This window comes from Globicephala melas, chromosome X (assembly GCF_963455315.2).
Source record: "Globicephala melas chromosome X, mGloMel1.2, whole genome shotgun sequence".
Classification (NCBI taxonomy): Eukaryota; Metazoa; Chordata; class Mammalia; order Artiodactyla; family Delphinidae; genus Globicephala; species Globicephala melas.
The window spans coordinates 5,501,370-5,522,047 of NC_083335.1; the positions used below are offsets into that span (position 1 = coordinate 5,501,370).

General features: G+C 46.7%; 1 protein-coding gene across 4 annotated transcripts in view; it reads right to left on the minus strand.

Annotated features, from left to right (window-relative positions):
• Positions 1 to 3,775: 3,775 nt before the first annotated feature.
• Positions 3,776 to 20,678, minus strand: part of AFF2 (ALF transcription elongation factor 2) — a 499,644-nt gene continuing 482,741 nt past the window's right edge. For all 4 annotated transcript variants that reach the window (XM_060292350.1, XM_060292348.1, XM_060292349.1 and 1 more), the window contains 3 exons: positions 19,053 to 19,105; positions 12,876 to 13,066; positions 3,776 to 8,340 (listed from right to left, as the gene is read on the minus strand). In XM_060292350.1, the coding sequence (XP_060148333.1) occupies positions 8,219 to 8,340; positions 12,876 to 13,066; positions 19,053 to 19,105 (366 nt within the window). In that variant the 3' untranslated portion in view covers positions 3,776 to 8,218. The remainder of the gene's footprint in view (positions 8,341 to 12,875; positions 13,067 to 19,052; positions 19,106 to 20,678) is intronic.

Here is a 20,678-nt window from a genome sequence, read left to right on the forward strand (position 1 = left end):
GTGTTATGGGAAATTTCTGGAACAGAACTTTTTGCTTCACATTTATCATGGTACAGCAACATCTGAAGATGTGTGCCATTGCCAGGCCTCCAACTAAAGTTCGTTGAAAAATCCTGATGTAAACTGTCTCATCTGCCTGCAACCACTGCACTTACTCCAAAATGACGTCATGAAGGTCAAAACACTGCTCCACAAAGTTCTACAATTGGACAAATGAACTCAACAGACGAGTATTTATACTGCCACGTGATAATGCAGTTGTTATAATATCATGGTTTCATAATACGGCATGCCTGTCCAGGTGGCATGTTGGAAATCAGAACACACCTATTTTTATTAATCTGTTATGTCTGAAAAGCGTGAACAAGTTACGATTCAGAAGCTCACATTGAATCCAACTATTCATTTGTTTAGAGACAGAAAAAGCCCGAGCAGGAAAGCGAAAGCCAGAGCCAGATAGAAAGATAGAGAGAGATACAAGGAACAGACCCAGCCACCACGATCACCATCACAGAACAGAACAGAAACCAGTCTCTTCTTGGAGGAGCCTAAGGATATGGCAGTCAACTCACCAAGCGAGCCAAGGCGAAGAATCTTAGGGATCTTTTGATCCCCAGGGGCATTCCGAGCCCGGTAGCTCTACCGGTCTCACGTTTAAAGGATTCATTTTATCCGAAGACAACACTACACCAAACCATCTTCAAAAGCGCTATTCCGAGGAAAATAGGAATAAGAACAGCCATTTGTGGAATTGAATAAACGTGAGGGATTTCATCTCAAACGTTTCGCTTTCTAAGATACCCAGGGAGTAGAGTCATCCGGGAAGAAATCTACTTGAAAAATTGTCTCGAGACAGAATCAATCTCATTTGTAATATCTGTGGGTGAATATGATTGATTCATGAGGATGGTTTTGAAACAGAAAATCACCGGCTGATGATGAACACATTTCTAGCTCTCTGTATCCATGCAAACCTGTCCATTGCCTTGGGGGACACCAAGTCCCCATGTGACTGTAATGGCAATTAAACCAGACCCAGATGGGACCATACCCGGTCAGGATGAATGTTGCAGGAAAACCACGAGGGGCTGGAAGACCCTCCCCGCCGGCCGCCCCTCGCACCAACCATGTTACTGTGCTGGTCATAGAAAGAACCTCGGAGGCAAAAGAGAGAGAGGCTGGAAGGAAAGAGTAAAGGACGCGGGTGTCCTTCAGGGCTAACACTTGACTGTGGACACAGGCTCGGACAGAATGTGGAAATGTTTAAAGAAAAATAGGATTTTAGGAAAAGTTCTTCAACCTTTCCAGATACAAAGCTCGTGTTAACTGTAGATGTACGGGACCAGGAGAACGGGGCCTTTGAGACTTTCTGTTCTACTCTCAGGATGATTTATGATGAGGTCTAATAAAAAAAACCAGTGTGTGTGTGTGTGTGTGTGTGTGTGTGTGTGTGTGTGTGTGTGTATGTGTGTTTAACGAAAACCTCATTCTCTTAGAAAAATATACTGCACTTTATGCCTACTTGTTAGTGACCTTGGTTTTCTTTATATTGGGTGGAAAAGGGAATTGTTTTGCTTTGCATGATAATGTCTGAATATTAATCATGGAATTGATCCAGGAGACATTCTGGTTTGAATTCAGAACAAGGACAGTAAGTAGGTACTTTCAACTAAAAACACATGTTAAATAACTTCCATCCCTAATAGCGAAAGTGAAAACCTTCTGAACAACAACGGGGAGATGGGAGAATTACTGTTTCCATATTATGAGAAAACAACACACTGCATTTTGGACTGTGCTGTTCTCCACAGAGGCCCTAATGTTTCCTAACTAGGCGAAGGCTGTCATTAGTAGGAAAATAGTAAATCAGTTATCCAAGTTACATTTACAAGTTTGAAGTACTAGGATGTTTTAATAAGAAAAAGCAATACTCACCTATCCTTACTTTTAACCAACCACGAGGGTTTTTTAAACACTTATCTCACTTCCGTTTTACCTTGGAGATATGGAGATGACCCACTCACCCCCGCTGATGCATCTACGCTTTGGGCTCAAGAGGGCCTCATCCCTTCCAGCTTAAAACCCACACCTCCAGGGCCTCATCAATTGATACAGCCACTGTGGAGAACGGTATGGAGGTTCCTTAAAAATCTATAAATAGAACTACCATATGACCCAGCAATCCCACTACTGGGCATATACCCTGAGAAAACCAAAATTCAAAAAGAGTCATGTACCAAAATGTTCATTGCAGCTCTATTTACAATAGCCCGGAGATGGAAACAACCTAAGTGCCCATCATCGGATGAATGGATAAAGAAGATGTGGCACATAGATACAATGGAATATTACTCAGCCATAAAAAGAAACGAAATTGAGTTATGTGTAGTGAGGTGGATGGACCCAGAGTCTGTCATACAGAGTGAAGTAAGTCAGAAAGAGAAAGACAAATACCGTATGCTAACACATATATATGGAATCTAAGAAAAAAAAATGTCATGAAGAACCTTGGGGTAAGACAGGAATAAAGACACAGACCTACTAGAGAATGGACTTGAGGATATGGGGAGGGGGAAGGGTAAGCTGGGACAAAGTGAGAGAGAGGCATGGACATATATACACTACCAAACGTAAGGTAGATAGCTAGTGGGAAGCAGCCGCATAGCACAGGGAGATCAGCTCGGTGCTTTGTGACCACCTAGAGGGGTGGGATAGGGAGGGTGGGAGGGAGATGCACGAGGGAGGAGATATGGGAACATATGTGTATGTATAACTGATTCACTTTGTTATAAAGCAGAAACTAACACACCATTGTAAAGCAATTATACTCCAATAAAGATGTAAAAAACAAACAAGCAAAAAAAAACCTATCTACATTTCCCAGAGGATTGACTCATACTTGAAAATGATGTAATAGTTTGTCATTAAAGTGTGTGTGTGTGTGTGTGTGTGTGTGTGTGTGTGTGTCCACAGAACATAACTGTGAAATCCGAGCCCCCTTTGACTGGCTGCGATCAGTACTGTGTACTCCCAACTTTGCGTACATCTCTTCCCAGCTCTGTGTTCAGTGACATCCTAGTAGCTGGAAATTAGCCATGGTGGGAGCAGTTACACCATGGAGATTGGCAAATGCTACAAATCAAGTGCTTTCTGTTCTCAGAGAGCTTGTTAAACGTTTGAGCAGTAGACCAGCGGTAGCATGCCGGGCAGATCAAAGGAGAAGCTAGTTCTGTATCTGGGCGACATGGTACCAACCCAGTCTCTTTGGGGGTTTCCCCAAGGCTGCTTCCTGCCCAGGGGCTCCTCTTCCACTGATGTCACCAAGTACCGCAGAACCTCAGAAGGGCATGTGCTTCTGGGGTGCATTTGGCTAGCCTTCCGCGCCCTGCTGGGCTCTAGGCTCTGAGATGTTTCCCCTACTTGGTAGCTACGAGAGCGATGCGGACCAGAACCAAACAGGTCAAGTGCCTGCAATTCCGATTAAGGTCCTGATCTGGCAGCTGGCTTCGTGCTGCAGAGGCTGGAGAATAATGATTCCCTCGGTAGGAACAGGCTAGCCACAGCTGCAAGCGTCCACGGGGGCATTCTTTCTTCAGGAGGGTTCCCAGCTGGTCTGCATGCGGCAGCTCACCAGCAAGCGCTGGTGGGCCCTGGGGGTGCTCCCCACAGCATCCTGCCAGGGGCCTGGTAGCAGGCTTCCTGGGTCTCCCCCTTCCCTCCGCAGAGTCTGGTATGAATCAAAGAGCCAACAAAATTGAGGTCACTGGCAAAAGAGTTTGAAATTTTGAATGATTTTTATTAAACACCATTAGTCTACACTGCACAGTTAATGAAACAGCAAAGCTCCAATCTCTTAGAAGAACGATGATTGATCATGGATCGGAACAGCAGTTCCGTGTCCCCTAAACCCATTGTGAGCCTGATGAAGGAGTTATTACCATCTCAGGTCAGAAGCAGAAAGGGGCGAGAACTGCAGCCTGGACTGGAAGGGCTTCCCTACCCGCTACCCCCGGCCCCACCCGCCTCGGCCCTCCCCACAATGCAATTTGCTTTGAGTTGATGGATTACAGAGGGAAACGTGATGCTCTTGGGAAAGGGGGTTTCTAGACTTGTGAGGAGGGGAACGGAAAGGGAACTCATACTTTTTCTTTCCCCGAAAATATCAGATGGTAGGATTAATGTCTGAGACCAGCCTATCCGATTAGCCTCCTGCCAGGGTCGCTCACTGCTGACCGTCAATACACAGATGCCAGTTCTGTCGCTGGAGTTTGCAAACACTGAAGAGCAAATGAATCAGAGTTCCATCATGAGAATAAGGCTGTGCAAGTGGGAATGAGAACAACAACAACGACAACGACAACGACAACCAAGAAGAATTTAGTCCGCCAGTCGCATAATAGAGCGAGCGACAACGGGCGCCATATTTGTTCCCCACAGAACTGAATTTGGGGGCACGGAATCGACCCATCCATTCAACGTTGTGTAGCTCTAGTGTCTCGCCACACATTTTCTCCATGGGGAGAGTGATGCCTCTCTAAGCAAGCAGTTCATTGCCTTACTGAGTAGTCCTACCCAGTGATCCAGTTTGCTGTCTCCCACCTGCCACTCACGCAGGTGAAATTTTATCATGTCTGTTGAGAAGTACGTGAGGGCTCCTCCCTCACAGCTAAATCAATTCTGCCTTCAGAAATGCTTTCCAACTTCATTTTCCAACTTCAACCTCCGGGATGTGAATTTGAATAAAACACAATCCAAATTAGATAGCTCTGGGAAAGATACCGAGAGGACAAGTGTCTTCCCACTGAAGACCCAATCCAATGCAATCTAGCAAGGTGATGTCCAAAGGAAAACCCACCATTTGGAAACTCAACAAAACACATTTTAGCCAATGGTTTTGAATCAAGCAACTTGGTTATTGATTGGAGATTTGAATCGTTTGATGTCATTACGTGGAAAAAAGGCATCCCAATCTCAAGTCTTTGAAAAGTTATCAGCAGCTAATCTGCTTTTCCAATTCTGTCATCCAAATAGAAAACTACTAGTATTTTCCCAATGACATTATTAAGTCATTAACAGTCTACAGGCTGGCTAACAACATGCTCACGGCTAAATCCTACCCCGAGGACCACACTAGTATACTCTTTTCAAATTAATCCTACCTACCAAACTCAGACAGTAATATGACAAAACCACTAAAAAATCCAAGGTTAATTAAAATACGAAGCCAAGCCAACATCATAACACAAACTTGTCAAACTCTCTGTGGTTGGAGCTTGGGTGACAAGTGAAGACATAGTGGTGGCCCTACGGGGGTCCCGCTTGCAGGGCTGAGATCCTTCTGTGTACTTGCTCGCTCGGGTGGACCTGCCCGTTTCTCTGCCCGTTACCCTAACTCCATGTGCTTATCGCGAGATGCGTCTCACCAAGCCTCCATCCAAGTCTCGAGGCAGGATCTCTCACCGCCATCCACGTGTCTTGTGTCCCTCCCACAAACTGGTACACCGAAGAGACTTACTTGACAAAATCCCTCAATCCCTCAAATAGCTGCACACCTACGACACACATCACCGTTTACAATGTGATGAACAGAGTGCCTAGAAAACAGCAACAGTCCTTAATCAGGAAACCGAAAGACGTCCACCTCCAGGGAGAGGAAGGTAATTCATCCTCCACGTTTAATTGGTTTCTAAGCTGCTTTACAAATGGGTCTCTGCTAAACCATCAGGTGGTGATCCTGAGCTCGCCTGTCAGATTTGGTCATTGTGCCACTGAGTTGGCACACACTTTACATTTAGCCACCAGGGGTGACACACCAGGCAGCAGGCAGGATGCTCTGCTGCTTCCGTGCTGTGTGCCATGTAGATATGATGACGCACTGAAACTAGAGCTACGAGTCTTTCATTCATGAGGCAATGTGCTAGTTTCCCCGGGAAACTGCCCCTAGCATTCTAATGTCTACTTTCCAGAGGTTGAATTTCAAGAAGAATCTACTCCTAAATCCATGATGGTCTAGGATTGTGGTCTAGGTTGAACTTGCAAGGCAAGCCAGTGGGCTTCATCATATAGTCATAGTCAGGCACTCTACCTGATAAGCCGTGGAAAACACACAGAGACCTTGAGTCACTGCAGAGCCATCAGCTTCATTTGGATAGGTGACACCCACCTTGGGTGTCCGGAGTCGTTCATAGGATCATTTTCCTCACTTAAGAGGCTCAGAAAAGATTCTCTCGGGTTTCATTGGTCTGTGTGTGTGTCTGCGTGTGTGAGGTTTGACGCTGAGACTGCCAACGTCCAGCTCAACCGTACCGGGAGCATGAAAAGTGCTGGTTCAGCTGCTGGGACGCTCCCAGCTGTCAGCTTTTCACAACGTGGCCTCAGCCATTGGAGGACAACTTCCACAGCCCTTATGATACAACAAAGGGCCTTCAACTCAGAGATGACCAGAGCGGAGCTCAAGTCTGGCTCTTTTGCAACTGGGGATACAGCTAACCTTGACAATGAGAGTGCGGAGTGATCCCTTGCCGTTCTTATCACAGACTTGCGTGACTTGCTTTCAAAATCATACAAGTTTGCATCTTTCATGTGTGTGTATATCTATTATTTATCTGGTCATAACTCAGTGAAGAGAATCCAATAACTCAGCAGATGAAGGGCTATGTGGAATTAGATACCGGCAGGTAATTACAAGGAACTAACGTAGGGATAGTTTTTACTACGTGTGGGGAATTCTTCTAGTGAGCTGGAACACCAAAGATGATATTTACACTGTGATGTTTAGGGACATAAAATGAACGCAGAGGATCATAAAGGGGTGGGGATAGTCGCAACTGATGCAGAAATATCTGCAAATCAAGGGAACTGTTCCCAATGTTCAGGGCTCTGTCAAAACCACCCTAGGGTGAAGCATGACCCCGAGACTCATTTTTTTTGTTAAAAGATTAGCTACTACTTAGAGAGTTTGAAGTTTTCTTCGGGATTTTCATGGAAATGATTCAAGCTAATATAGACTTGAATAAAACCAGTGATTGTATTTCCGTCAAAAGCTAATGAGCACCCCCCCAAAAAAAAGAAAGAAAAGAAAAAGGAAAAGAAAGGTAGAAGAAAACAGAGAGAAGTGGAAAAGAAACCCGGTAAAATAGAAAATGGGGATAATACTTGGGGAAGTCCAGATTTTAAAGCCACTAGGAAGCAAACTGTATATGATTACTTCTAGGTAGTGACAACTTGACTTTCGTTTCCAGAGATCTGAGCAAAGCACAATAAAAAAAAAAAAGTCCTGCCAGTTGTAGACCCCGCCAACCAACTGCAAAAGAGGCAGAGGTGTGCATTCCCTGGACGGTTTCCAGACCCCTCCCGTCTCTCATCTCTAAAACTGGAGTGTAGCGTTTTGGCTACGAGGGCGTGCACTGACTGAACGGCCCTCCAAGGGAGAGCTTTACACAAAGAGAATGCTGGGTGAGGATTTACGCTTCAAATCACGGAGTTCAAAAATATTTATGCCAGCTGATGCCTTAACGTTGTCGACATCAATCTTGCCACTCCTTCTCATCCTTGAAGTTTTTCAAATAGGGAATCAGGAAAGGGATACTAACTAAAAAGTCCTCTGGCTGCATTTCAGAGTGGCATTGCCGTGCTCATTAATTTTCTTAAGTTTGACTTTCTGATGTTGCTACAACATCTAACCAGTGGGTTTCGACAATGAAAATTCTCATCTGAAAACTGAGTCTGTGGGAACCCCAAAAGTTTAACAAAGGATTCTGAAGTATGTTCTTGTCCGGACAGAAGAGTGCAGTTTGGGGAATGGCTATTGCTGAAAATTTGCATCTTTGCAGGTCCTCTGTGCCTGCGTTCATATATAGACACACACACACACACACACACATATATATGTCTATATATGACATTCCGTTTCACTTCTCAGGAACCTGTTCTCACAATTGCTTTCCATTCTTTGTTGTGGGTAGTGTGGACTTAAAACAATACTGTAGGGACTGTGTCATTCCATCAAGCACAAAAGGATGGTGGGATCTGTGAAATGCATATAAAATACTGAAAAATGACTAAGTGATAAAAGATACACTGCTCACGGTGTAGTGTCCACTTACAATGACTTCTGTTTTTCACAGATATCAAAAGAAGCATAAAAACAAACATAATCAAAGAGAATTTTCCCAAATGAGTGGAGTTCCACCAGTGCTGGAGACGGGGGCGCACCCCACTACAACAAGTGGGCGTCGATGCGCAGCCAGCACAGTCCCTGGCGAACGTAGCGGACGAGATTGGTCATGCTGCTGTGCTGGGTCAGGGGCCCCATCAACGTGTCCAGATCGCCAAAGAATTCTGAAAATCAGAGCAGACCTCGGTCAGGCCTTTGAACGACAGCAGGACCACAACCACGCGGGCGTTGGACAAGTTATCCGTTGTGCGTTCATTCATTCTTTCGACACAAGGGTCCAGAGTACCTGCTAGGTGACCCAAACTCCATATGGATGTCAAGCTCTACTATTTTAATGTTTTGTTAGCGCCCCAAGCTCTACAGCATAAATCAAGTTTGTGTCACTGTGGTTAAGAAAACACAAATTCATTCAAATCTGTTCATTCATAGTAAGTTTTTTCAAATCACCATATATTTTCTCAGACGACACACACATATCACAGTATGCATATGGTACCTATAAAATATATTTGTCTAAATATTTATATATGTTTATAGAAACATATATTTATGTATTGAAAATATACACATAACATTGCGTATCTAAAATAAAATGTATCTAAATATATTTTATATAAAATATGGAATTTATATTTTTGTTTTTGTTTTGCGGTACGCGGGCCTCTCACTGTTGTGGCCTCTCCCGTGGCGGAGCACAGGCTCCGGACGCGCAGGCTCAGCGGCCACGGCTCACGGGCCCAGCCGCTCCGCGGCATGTGGGATCTTCCCGGACCGGGGCACGAACCCGTGTCCCCTGCATCGGCAGGCGGACTCTCAACCACTGTGCCACCAGGGAAGCCCTGGAATTTATATTTTTATATATTATAAATTTATAGTTAGAAAGGGGTCCTTATACACAAAATGGTAGGGAGCCATGGTCTATATGATACCAAGCTGTTTTTCATTCTATGCGTTATGGAATTGAAAATATTCTCTTTTCCTTTTGTCTAAATGAACTGAGTATCGATGTTTCTTGCCTTGACGTAGATACAGCTGGTGAGCCTAGACAGCCATTAGCGCCATCGGCCTCTAAGGCCAGATAAATGTCTAGGAGGCATCTGATTTGGTAAGTCTTACTCCTTTAGGGAAGGAAAATGACCTGTAAGGATCTGTCGCATAGCACTTCCCCCTGCCCCCCGGCACACGGATGGTAAGACTGCCTGGCCGATTCCCCTCCAGCTGACTCGGGGAAGGAATGGCACTGAGGCCTTACTACTAAGCAGTGGGACCAGAGTCTTAGACTGTCTGCTTTGGGGTGGGGTGGGAGGTCTGTGGGAAAAACTCTATGATGCCTAGAAAGCAGCTAGGCTTCCCCTTTGCACGTCTGTCTGGCACCGCGATGATCTCGGTGAGAAGGAAACTCTTGGGCGTCCTGTTCCCTCAGCCACGAGGAAATCACTCGTGCTGGCTCAGTGAGGGGGAGGAGGCTGGAGACTACCTTCAAGTGGTTGGGATGCTCTCCTGCCTTCTCGGAAAGCAATTTCCATGCATGGGTTATGTGTGCTTGATTGCCCAGCAGATGGTATTTCACTAAACAATGCATTGATTCTTCACGTTATGTAGAACATATGGGCTCCTTCTCTGCGTATCAGCTTCATTTGATTATGTGATACTTTTTAACCTGTACTATGCAATAAAAGTAATTTCTGCTGATAAGGGAGTAAATTACTTTGGGCATTGAAAATACTCTCTTCCGTAATACAATATTAAGGGAGATGTTAAAGGACCCAGTTGTTGTCGAGTGAACGTGAGTGGGATGTCCCCTGGATATTGTGTACAAAGTCTGTGGTGGCATTCTATTTTTTTTTTTTTTTTTTTTTGCGGTACACAGGCCTCTCACTGTTGTGGCCTCTCCCGCTGCGGAGCACGGGCTCCGGACGCGCAGGCTCAGCGGCCATGGCTCACGGGCCCAGCCGCCGCGCGGCATGTGGGATCCTCCCGGACCGGGGCACGAACCCGTGTCCCCTGCATCGGCAGGCGGACTCTCAACCACTGCGCCACCAGGGAAGCCTCTGCGGTGGCACTCTTCATTGGGTACCGAGGTCACCATTTTAATAAGTGTTTCGAGTCAGCAGCTGGGAAGGTAAGGAACCGGGCTTCTAGAATAAAGGCCAGAGGGCAGAATCAGCCCTATTGGCCCATTTGAGCACCAGAATGTTCTGCAATGAGCCATCTGCAGCTGTACAGGTGGGCAGACATGGGGCAGGGGTGGAGACCTTCCACTGGGACAGCCAACCTCCGCCACCTCCATTGCAAGATTGGAAAAAGGTGCAGGTACGTGGTGGTCTCCAGTGGGAGGCAGAGTACCAATCAAAAGGGAAGTGCCTCAGTTTCCCCATGTCTATGTAGACAAGACAGATGTGAGACGAAACCCCCACTTCAAGCAGTTCAGAAATGACAAAGTGTGTGAAACTCAGGGCCGTAAACAGAAGATTCCAAACTAGGTCCTCTCCCCGGCCCCTGGTACAGCCCTAGGACCACACCAGCGGGGTGCAGCATCTTTCTGCTGGTAGACTGACACAGTCATTTTGATTCAATATTAGTCAGGGAATTGAACAACTCCTTGACACACTGTGCTAAGGCCAAGATGAGCACCATCTGAGTCCAACATCAGCCCAGCCGCTACATTGCTCCTGGAAAGTTCTGTGGTTAATTTAGAAGGAATTACTTTAACAGATTTTGAAAATAGATGCAATTGTGAAGGAAATCCATAAATATTGAACAGCTCTCCAGTTACCAATACAAAATAAGACAGAGAAGAGCAGAGGCCGACAAGCTAGGCAAGACTTAAGATGCTTTATGCCTTCCTGAGCAATTCTAGAACCCTTGGATTGGCCTGGTTGTCTGGGTTAGTTGTCTTTGGATTTCCAGAAGCCTAGGGAAGTGGACGAGTTAAGAACTGCCCATTACTCAGGTAACTGAGGACAGGAGCTCACCGAAGGTCTCCAAGGACCCGTTGTTAATCTCGCCCTCTAGATGGGCAGTGCATCCTATAGGATAAAAGTTCACACTCTGAAACCAGACATGTCTCGACTCAATTTCTGCTTCCAATATGATGAGCTGTGATATCGTGGGTGAATTTCTGCATCTCACTGAGCCTCGGTTTCTACAGCTAGGAAATGGGGCTAAATGACACAACAAATGATAAAACAAATAGTACAGCACGTGGCGTATAGAAATGACCACATGAACACACAGAACCAACACATGCAAATAGCCCTAGGAGTCAGTGCAAGTGTAGAGCTGGGTCAAGGGGTCGGAGTCCCAAATTATGCAATATGCTTTGATAGGCACAGACTCTTTCAATTATATAGATGTGTCATCACATGGAGTAAGGAAAGAGAAAGAAATCTTTGTAGGATTTCTACCTCGCACTTGATATTTTATGCTAGGTGATTTACACATCTTATTTTATTCCACCCATGTCTACCATCCTTCTGGGTAGTTTCATCATCATCCTATTATATCCATTCTAGAGATGGAAGCTAGGGAGTAGCTCAGAGATTTCAGTAACTTGCCTGGGGTCACCCAGCCAGTGCCCGACAGGATTCAAGCTTAAGTGATTAGGCTTCAAAATCTCACCCTTCCTAGTTCCGTGGGACAGTTTCCCCGCCCGCTTAGTGATGCCGCAATAGAGATGCAGCCAGGAGGAGGGGCCGGTAACCCACGGGAACGCCCCTCTGCATCTAGGTAGCCTGCAGCCCCAGCCTGATTCCAAGAAAGTCCTGTCACTGTCTGGGACCCAAGCCCACTCCATGCAACTTATACCATACCCTGTCCCAGCAGGGGCCACCAGCCTGCGAGATGCTAATTCTTGCCTGTACCTAGCCAGATGTCTCTACTGCTCTAAACCACAGGTCACCTCTTTGCAGTCTGATTCAGAAAGACCCACATCTGTCCTCACTTCGACTAGAGTGGGTCTGTCGCTGACTGCTGGGCCAGAATCACCGAAGTCAACTGAACGGCCAGGGCAAAAGTATGGTTTCTTTGAACTTCCCGTCTTCATTAGGACAGGCGGCTTTGGGGCGAACCTGTGTGACAGCTAGGGTCACAGATGGCAGCATGAGTGGCTGAGGACCACTGACTCACCCTCTGGTGAAGCAGGGCTCTCCTCACATTTGTTTTGTAGCCAACCTCATGTGTTCCCATGAACAGGGCTCTGATCTTTCATCCCAGGTGTCAGTGGGTGAAAAACACTAGCTGAGCCTTGGCCTTGGCTTCTGACGGCAAAGCCGCATCGTCATGTACTCACTGGAGCTGACAATTAAAACGAAGGTAAAAGGCCTTGGTTCAACCCCACCTCTCCAAAAAAATAAAAAAGCCAAGTGCCTTAATCCCAATTAATTTGCAAATCATTATTTTCTCCTTTGCTCTGTTTCTCTGCATTGATCCTTACCATTGAGTGAAAATGCGAAACAGACATTTGCCAACACATCATAGGTCAAGTTACTTTAAACTTTAAAGGAGAACTCAATCCTAGGCCTTTTTCACTCTCTCAGCAAAAACTGGTCACCACGTCAGCCCTGAGCTAACCCCCTCTTCCCTCACGTAGCCCTGGAAATCAGACAGAAAGAGAAGGCCACCACGGAAAACTCAAGCCATTGAAAGCAAGTTGACTCCCCCATGGCCCGTGAGCAATGGGTCGAGCAGAGCAGCATACCTTTATTCTCTCTTGTCAGTTTGTCGGCCATGTCCCAGTGTTCGTAGCCCCGTAACACGTTGCTAGTGATGTTGACATGGCTGGCGGCCATGTGGTGAATGCGCTGGGGGATGGTGACCGGGCCGTTGTTACAGTTCCCCATTGCGTTGATGGGAGACACGTTGTTGAGAGACACTGGGGATGGAGTGTTTCTGGGGGATGGGAAGAGACAGGCTTTGTTAGGTTGCTTGGGAAGAGTGACAGCGGCGTCCTAGGCCTCCCCCATCACACTGGGTCCTCATGAGGACCTGATTTGCCACAGTGAGTTTTAGCATGGTGAACATATATGAAGCTTGCTCTTGCAACCCACCGACTCCTCTCAGAGGACATCCTATAGCTTTTGCCAGCACCGTAGCTTTCTCCAGAGGCCCCAGCGTAGAGAGAACTTATTATCGCCCTGTTCCTGCCTCATTAGACCAACCCACACGGGGCCACAGGGCCAGGCTGTAGAACGAGCCATCCTTATCCTTTTCTAACTTTAAACCCTGAAGTCTGACTGCCTTTGGGAACCACTGATGACTCCATGCACATCGCTACTTTGTTTTAAAATACCACACAGAGAGCTGGGTGAATCTTCCTCTGGCATTAATTCTACCCACAAATGTAGCTCTTACTTTGAATACATCTAACAAGTCTTCTGATGTTCCAGAGAAAGCATCAGCTCAGAGCTACGATGATTTCTCTACCTGCTGCCAGAATGGATACTGGCACTTAGAAAAGACTTGATGTGCAATACTGGTCTCTTATCAAAGTGTTTTGTGGAAACCATGGTGACAGTTTGCTCCAAATACAGTTGCCACCATAAGCAAAGTGCAATCCTGAAAAGCCCCCCAAGGAGCAATACTAAGGAAGCTGGAACAAGTAAGATTATGAATATCTCTTTAGGATTCTTTAAGACGTGGCTACAGGATGGCTGTTAATCGCTGGCAGTTCACCTGCACACTGGGTTATAAAGAGAAGTTTGGGGAGTTCGTACTTTGGGCAGTACCAATGTTCGGAGGTAGATTTTTGTTTAATCCTTTAATGCCAGCAACAAGAAGTCGCCGGCTGGCTGCACGTCGCATGGAGGGTCAGGGACAGTCCCGAAGGCTGGGTGGCTGCCTGTGCCCACGAGCAAGACCTATACACACCCACCAGCCCCCCTGTCCTCGTTCAGCCAGCCTTCGAATGACTGCCCATCGTGAGGCGCCCTTCTCACACTCCCTCCCCTGTGCCAGCCACCTGTTGGCAACTACCTTTGCAGGGTGGCTGTATTTCTCAGAGCCGATCTCTGCTCCTAGAACAGATGCGCACCCTGACAGGCTGCATACACAGAGGATTTGGGGGAACGGCAGTCACCACGTACCAAAATGCCAAAGCAGGGCTGACTCGGTCTGGGAGCAACTCAACTGATGCACTCGCCTGAGACTCACGCAGGCGGTGCCTACAGCCACGGGAGGGCATTGGTCCATTTCCGCAAACAGAGTATGTCTTCTGGTATGTTCTGGCATGAGGGGGAAAGTGGATCCTCTGTGCAAGTGCTCTGCGCTTGTGTGATGGAAGAGGGTGTGAAGGTTTTCCTGCTCTGTTTATAATTTCTGAGATGTTTGATACTTCTTGATGGAAAGATTTACTTTCAAGGCGGGGTGTGGTCAGGGGAATGGTTAAACTCAGGGACCTGGGCACAGAAGTGTTAGCAAAAGGGCAGTGAATGCTAGATTTTTTTTGTCATGGCAGGTTGCAAATGCTATTTTCTAGTCTTTTCCCACCCAGTGGTGGTCATTAACCCGTAAATGTCAATTTACGGCCAGAAAGGAAAACGTCCTCATTTGTAATCTCTAGAGAAGACTGCAGAGGTGTCAGTGTCACAGATGTTGAGAGGGGGACCGTGGGGTGCTGGGAAAGTTCTGGAATCCCAGGGACCGGGACTCTAGCCTGGCCCTGCCTTACGTACAATTGCCGTGTGCTCCTGAGACCCCTCCCCTCGCTGGACCTTCCCTGGCCTGCAAGAAAAGGCTGGATTCAGTGATTTCCAATCATGTCCAGAAGTCATAAGGGGAAACACATCACCTCCGTTTATCTCCTACATCCTGAAAAGGCCTTTTCAGTTTACAACGTTGAAGAGCTATTGAGGGGCTTTCTTTCCCTTCCACTCGGCACCTTCTTTTAAATAATCAGCGGTGGAGGCGAGGAGAGCGAGGGCATGTGTTCGGTTTTGGTCACGACGGACCTGACACGAGGCTCTGTGAGCTGACCTTGCGCGGAGGACGGCTGCATACCCTGCACACAGCATCAGACGCGTGAAATCCACGAATCAAAACCTGCCTAGGACGCTGCCTCTGGCTGAAAGAGGGCCGTTGCCGCGCTCATCTTGGTGTGCCTCCAACTCCAGCTTGGCTCTCCCCACAGCTTGGGCTTCGTCGTTCAGTTCTCCCTCTGTGGATCTGCTTCAGATCTGGTGCTGTTCTTCACACGTCCGTGGCACGTGGCCATGAGTGTGTACGCCCCAGCACGGGCTTCCGACCGCTCACAGCATAAGCACCCTGGGCGTCCAACATGCTCCCTTGCCTCCCAACCGCACTCAGCCCCTGCTGTTCCTGGTAATCACGAGTCACGTCCCCGTTGGAGGTGGTGGCGAGCCCTGCGCGTGGAATGCACTTCCCCCAGGGATCTGCATGGCTCGCCCTCCCATCATCCTTCCCTAATGTCCCTATTCAGGATCTTCCTCCCCCAGGCCAAGCAGCCCTTTCTATCCCCGCTCCCTGTTTCGCCTTCCTCTATGACATTTATTATCTAGCATATGCACTCTTTTTGTACTGTCTTTCTCTTCCAAAAGAATGTGACCTTGAGGAGGTCCTTGTCTCTAGATCCTTGTCTATTTCATCCAGCGTCATTCCCAGCATCTGGAACAGTGCCTGGTGCACATACCATGTACTTAATACCCGTTAGATAAATGAATGGATTACCTTCCAGCCATCCCTCTGTTATTATGTAGTATCCACTACACATGAGGCGCTCTGGGGAGGGAAGACGAACAACGTACAGCAGCACATGGAGAGGGTATACGTTCGTAAAGTGCCTGGCAGAGTGTCTCATACACAGCAGGCATATGCAATAAGTATCTGGTGAATAAAAGAATGAGCAGCCCCTTAGCGAAACGAGCAAATAGTCTAATGGGGAGGGAACTCCGTTAAATTCTGACAATCTCGGCTAAGTGCCAAAAGTGAAGTGTACACCAAGAGCTGTGGGAGCTCTAGGGGCGAGATCACTGATGTTTTCCAACTCAAAAAGGTAACAATGACAACAAAACGTGGCAGTGGCAGGAGCCACTATTTGTGAAAGTTGCCGTGCACCAAGCCCAGTGCTCTGGGCTTCACCGATATTATCTCTAAGCCTTGTGACAACTCTGTGGGCGAGTTTCTGCCACCACTGTTTCACAGATGGCAAAAGGGCTCAGAGAAATTCAGCTCCTTTTTGAGGGTCACGTAGCAAATCGGTTGAAGGGCCAGGATTTGAAAGCAGGTCTGTTTTCCTCCAAAGTCCACTCTCCTTCCATTCCATCAAGTTACCTCAAAGTCCTACACTCCCTCTGCTAAAGGATTCACCTGACTTGGGTGTTCATCTTGACCCTCACCCTTGAGTCCACACTGGCTTGTTTCTACCACTGTCCCCAAGCTCACGCCACGTTCACGCAGGCACAGCCCTCCCTAATCTTGGCGAGAAGTTTTGCTTGATGGGAATGTTCCCTCCAGTGACCACCAAACTCCTCACATCTTTTTATTGGCCAATGTCCCAAACATGTGGAGATATCTCTTCTCTTCCAACCCTTTCAATATGGTACCCACGGCCACCTGTCTACTGAAAGAGTTCTTCTATAGGCCTCAGATGGCCTCGTTCTTTCCTCCTTCCATAGCCTTCCCAGCCTTCTTTCTTTTTATTCTCTCTGGGTGACATCTGAGACTGCTGCCCCGCCCTTTTAGACTCTCCATAACATGGTTTCCATGACTCTCTGTGGAGGTCAAAAAAGCTGGTGCACCACCTGTTTCTGTATGGCCTGTGAGCTATGAATGGTGTGAAAAGATGGACATTTGCAGTCAATTGGATGAGCGAGAATGCTACCTTTGAACCCCAGTGACGCAAAATGTTATTTTTTCAAAATTCCATTCCTCTCCTGAACAGACTTGTATTATAAAACTTGTACTTAACTGCTGTTATATTCTGAATTTCATCAGTGAGATGTTTGTGGAAACTTGTTTTCTCTTATATTCTCTTTACATATGACACCCTCGGTTTTGCCTCTGGGCCGGCAAAGCCCCAAGTATGTACTATCTGGCCCTTTGCAGAAAAGGTTTGCCGACCCCTGCTCTATATCAAGCGGATTTTTCTTCTCCTTCTTCCAACTGCTTCTTCACGGTCAGGGTCGAGGCATCGTGAAAGGTCTGGTGCGGGGCCAGCTGTCATCATTCGCTGGGGGAAGCAGGCTATAGTGTTGCTGGGAGACAAAGAAGCCCTCCCTGACCACCCATGGAGGTCCGCGCTCTCTTTTGCTTGGGTGTCTGCAGAACTTTGTTCATACCTGTCACCCCCCTCCACTGGACTGCGTGCTTCTCGAGTGCAGGGAGCCCTTGGAATTCCGCTGCGTCCCAGGCCTCTTGTAGGGAAATGTACCCAAAGTGTTTGCTGAATGAATGGGCTGTAACCTCTGGGCGACCGTTTTGAGTTGCCTCATTCAGAAGCTCTCTGGACTACCAACGGGAGTGTGCTTTCTTCAGACAGGAGCTGCTTTAAAAATCATTTCGGGACGCTTTTCATGTGACTTCACAAGCGTACAATGTGTTTGAGTTCTTTCGTTGCAGAATTAAAAAAAATTTTTTTCCCAATGATCCTTTAATGGCTGCTTACCTGAATTTGCCCTTGCTTTACTCCGTGCTCAGAGAAAATAGCTTTCTCTGGGCCTTTCAATAGTTATTTTTATTTTCTGAGCTTCCAGAGAGAAGCGTTCTTTCACTTTTGTCCGTCAGTATAAGAGGGAGACCTAATTCAACAGTTTGAACGGTCCTTCCTTTCAATACAGTAATTGAGTTAACACGTAGTTTTTAATGGATCTGCTCCCTCACTCTGAATGTTTTTATGATCTTAGAGTTCACAATCCCACTGCTTCGGGACTGTGCTTTAAACTATAAAGTGGCAAAGGAGACTATTTCACTGTTCAAGAAAGTGTTTTGATCAGAGACATAAGAATTTTGAAATGAAGAAAAATGGGGACCCCCCCCAGCTCTTTGTGAAGGTATACATCCACTGGTGGGAAGTGGGCTTGGGGTGGTGAGGGAAGTATTGGAATCACAGGAGAAACGGGTGCTCAAGCCAGTTAAGTGTGGGCATGTAGGCAGTTCAGGGCTGAGACAGAACTAGGATTCCAAGTCGCCCTCTGAAAAGGAACCTGTCTTCAGATGAGCCTCCGATGTCACTGGGTCCGGCCCTTTCATTGTAAAGAGAGGAAGGGGCTCTCTTAGTTTACCCTGGGAGCTAAGGGCAGCTCCTGGCCCACGTCAGCTGGCTTCCCAGCTCCTGCCCTACTGCTGGAGGGCTGAGCTGCCCCGAGCAGATAGGGCTCTAAGGACGGCCGCAGAGTGGGTGAGTTCACCGAGCCTCAGACCGGCAGTAGCGTAGCTGCTGTTACATTTCAGGTCAGGGTATTTTAGTATTAATATAAAAATCATCATGAAGGTTCAGATAATTGGCTGACCAAGTGCCTTCACATTTTCAGCGCTATTATGCCTCTGGTTTTATTAAAGCACTTACCATATATCAATGAATATTTCATTGGTCTTTCATTACTGAGTGACTCATTGAAAAATCACTGCAGTGGAGGTAACTTTACCCTGCCTCCCCGAAATGGCACGGTGCTTGCCATCTCATTAACTGATACTTTTATGGCCGTCATTTGGCTTAAAGATCAAATAGTGGAAGAAATTTGGAATCACATCATCTTAAACTTTTCTGTCCTGCTATTAGCTGAAACCTGACTAGAATTCTGCGTGCACCAAAATTACTGTAGATTCAGAACTGACCTTTCCACCTGGGGTTGTCAATACCCAATATTTGGGGTCTATTCGATCGCTGATTTTCATGAAAAAATAATTTTCAGAAGATACTTACTTTCCATTGCCTACCCATGGAGATGGTATCTGAGCGACTTTTGAAGCATTTTGCTAAAAGAGAGAAAGAGAGAGGGAAATGAGGACATCTATCTTGTGTTTTATTAATTCAGAAACAGATGGAAGTGTGATTTCGAGTACATTAATATTGATTGCAGCATTTCGGGATGCCTCCTGTTTCCTTACCAGAGCTGGAATGTATGTGCACGTCAGCACACCACGATGCGCACTTGATGAAAGATCTTATATACTAAAAGGCGCAGTGAAATCAGACTCAGTTCTCCAAGAAGTGGTTTAATTATCCTCATCTGAAATTTGTTCTGCAAAACAAGCTCTTCAGAGTACAGACAAGCTTTTCACCTTTAGCTCCAGTTACAAACTTTTTCCCTGGGATGCAAGGTAGGAGGTCATTTCTGAAATCCCAGGAACTCGCCAGGACCAAGCAGCATTCGTGTATGTGTGTGTGTGAACCACCTTGATCTGCTGTCATCACATGCATATCCTCGTGGCTGACGGCTTTCCAGGGCTGCATTACAGTGGATCACTAAACAATCTTTCCCTCTGATGGGTTGGTTTAAAGAATGGGCCTCCTCGAAAAGGGAACCCCCCTGCACTGTTGGTGGGAGTGTAAATTGGTGCAGCCACTATGGAAGACAGTATGGAGGTTCCTCAAAAAACTAAAAATAGAGCTACCATATGATCCAGCAATTCCACTCCTGGGCATATATTCAGAGAAAACCATACTTTGAAAAGATACCTGCACCCCAATGCTCATCACAACACTATTTACAATATCGAAGATATGGAAGCAACCTGTGTCCATAAACAGATGAGTAGATAAAGAAGATGTGGTATCTATGTACAATGGAATACTATTCAGCCATAAAAAAGAATGGAATAATGCCATTTGCAGCAACATGGACGCACCTAGAGATGATCATACTGAGTGAAGTAAGTCAGAAAGAGAAAGACAAATATCATAGGATATCACTTATATGTGGAATCTAAAATATGACACAATTGAACATATCTATGAAACAGAAACGGACTCACAGACATAGAGGGCAGACTTGTGGTTGCCAAGGGGGAGGGGGTGTGGGGGAGGGGTGGGTTGGGAGTTTGGGGTCAGCAGATGCAAGCTAGTATGTATAGGATGGATAAACAACAAGGTCCTACTGTAGAGCGCAGAGAACTCTATTCAATATGCTGGGATAAACCACAATGGAAAAGAATATGAAGAAGAACGTGTACAACTGAATCGCTTTGCCGTACAGCAGGAATTAACACAACATTGTAAATCAACTAGACTTCAATCAAATACATTTTTTAAAAAAGAATGGGTCTCCTCTGTTGTAGTGGCGGTACACTTGTGGAGCACAGGAAAACCTGACACTCGGCACCGCCCCATGTGGACAACTCGTTATAATGGCCTCACAGGTGAGAGCCTCCAGTTTTGAACCTCAGAGAAGCTCAGCGCACCGCCAGGGGAGTGAGTTACTTAACGTCTGTTTGGTATCTTGCAGTGCCCTGAAAGCTACACAGGACAGGCCGCAGAGGACAGATGCTGGGGCTGGGGCTCAAAGCGCGACCACAGCATCAGCACTGCCTGGGAACTTGTTAGAAATAT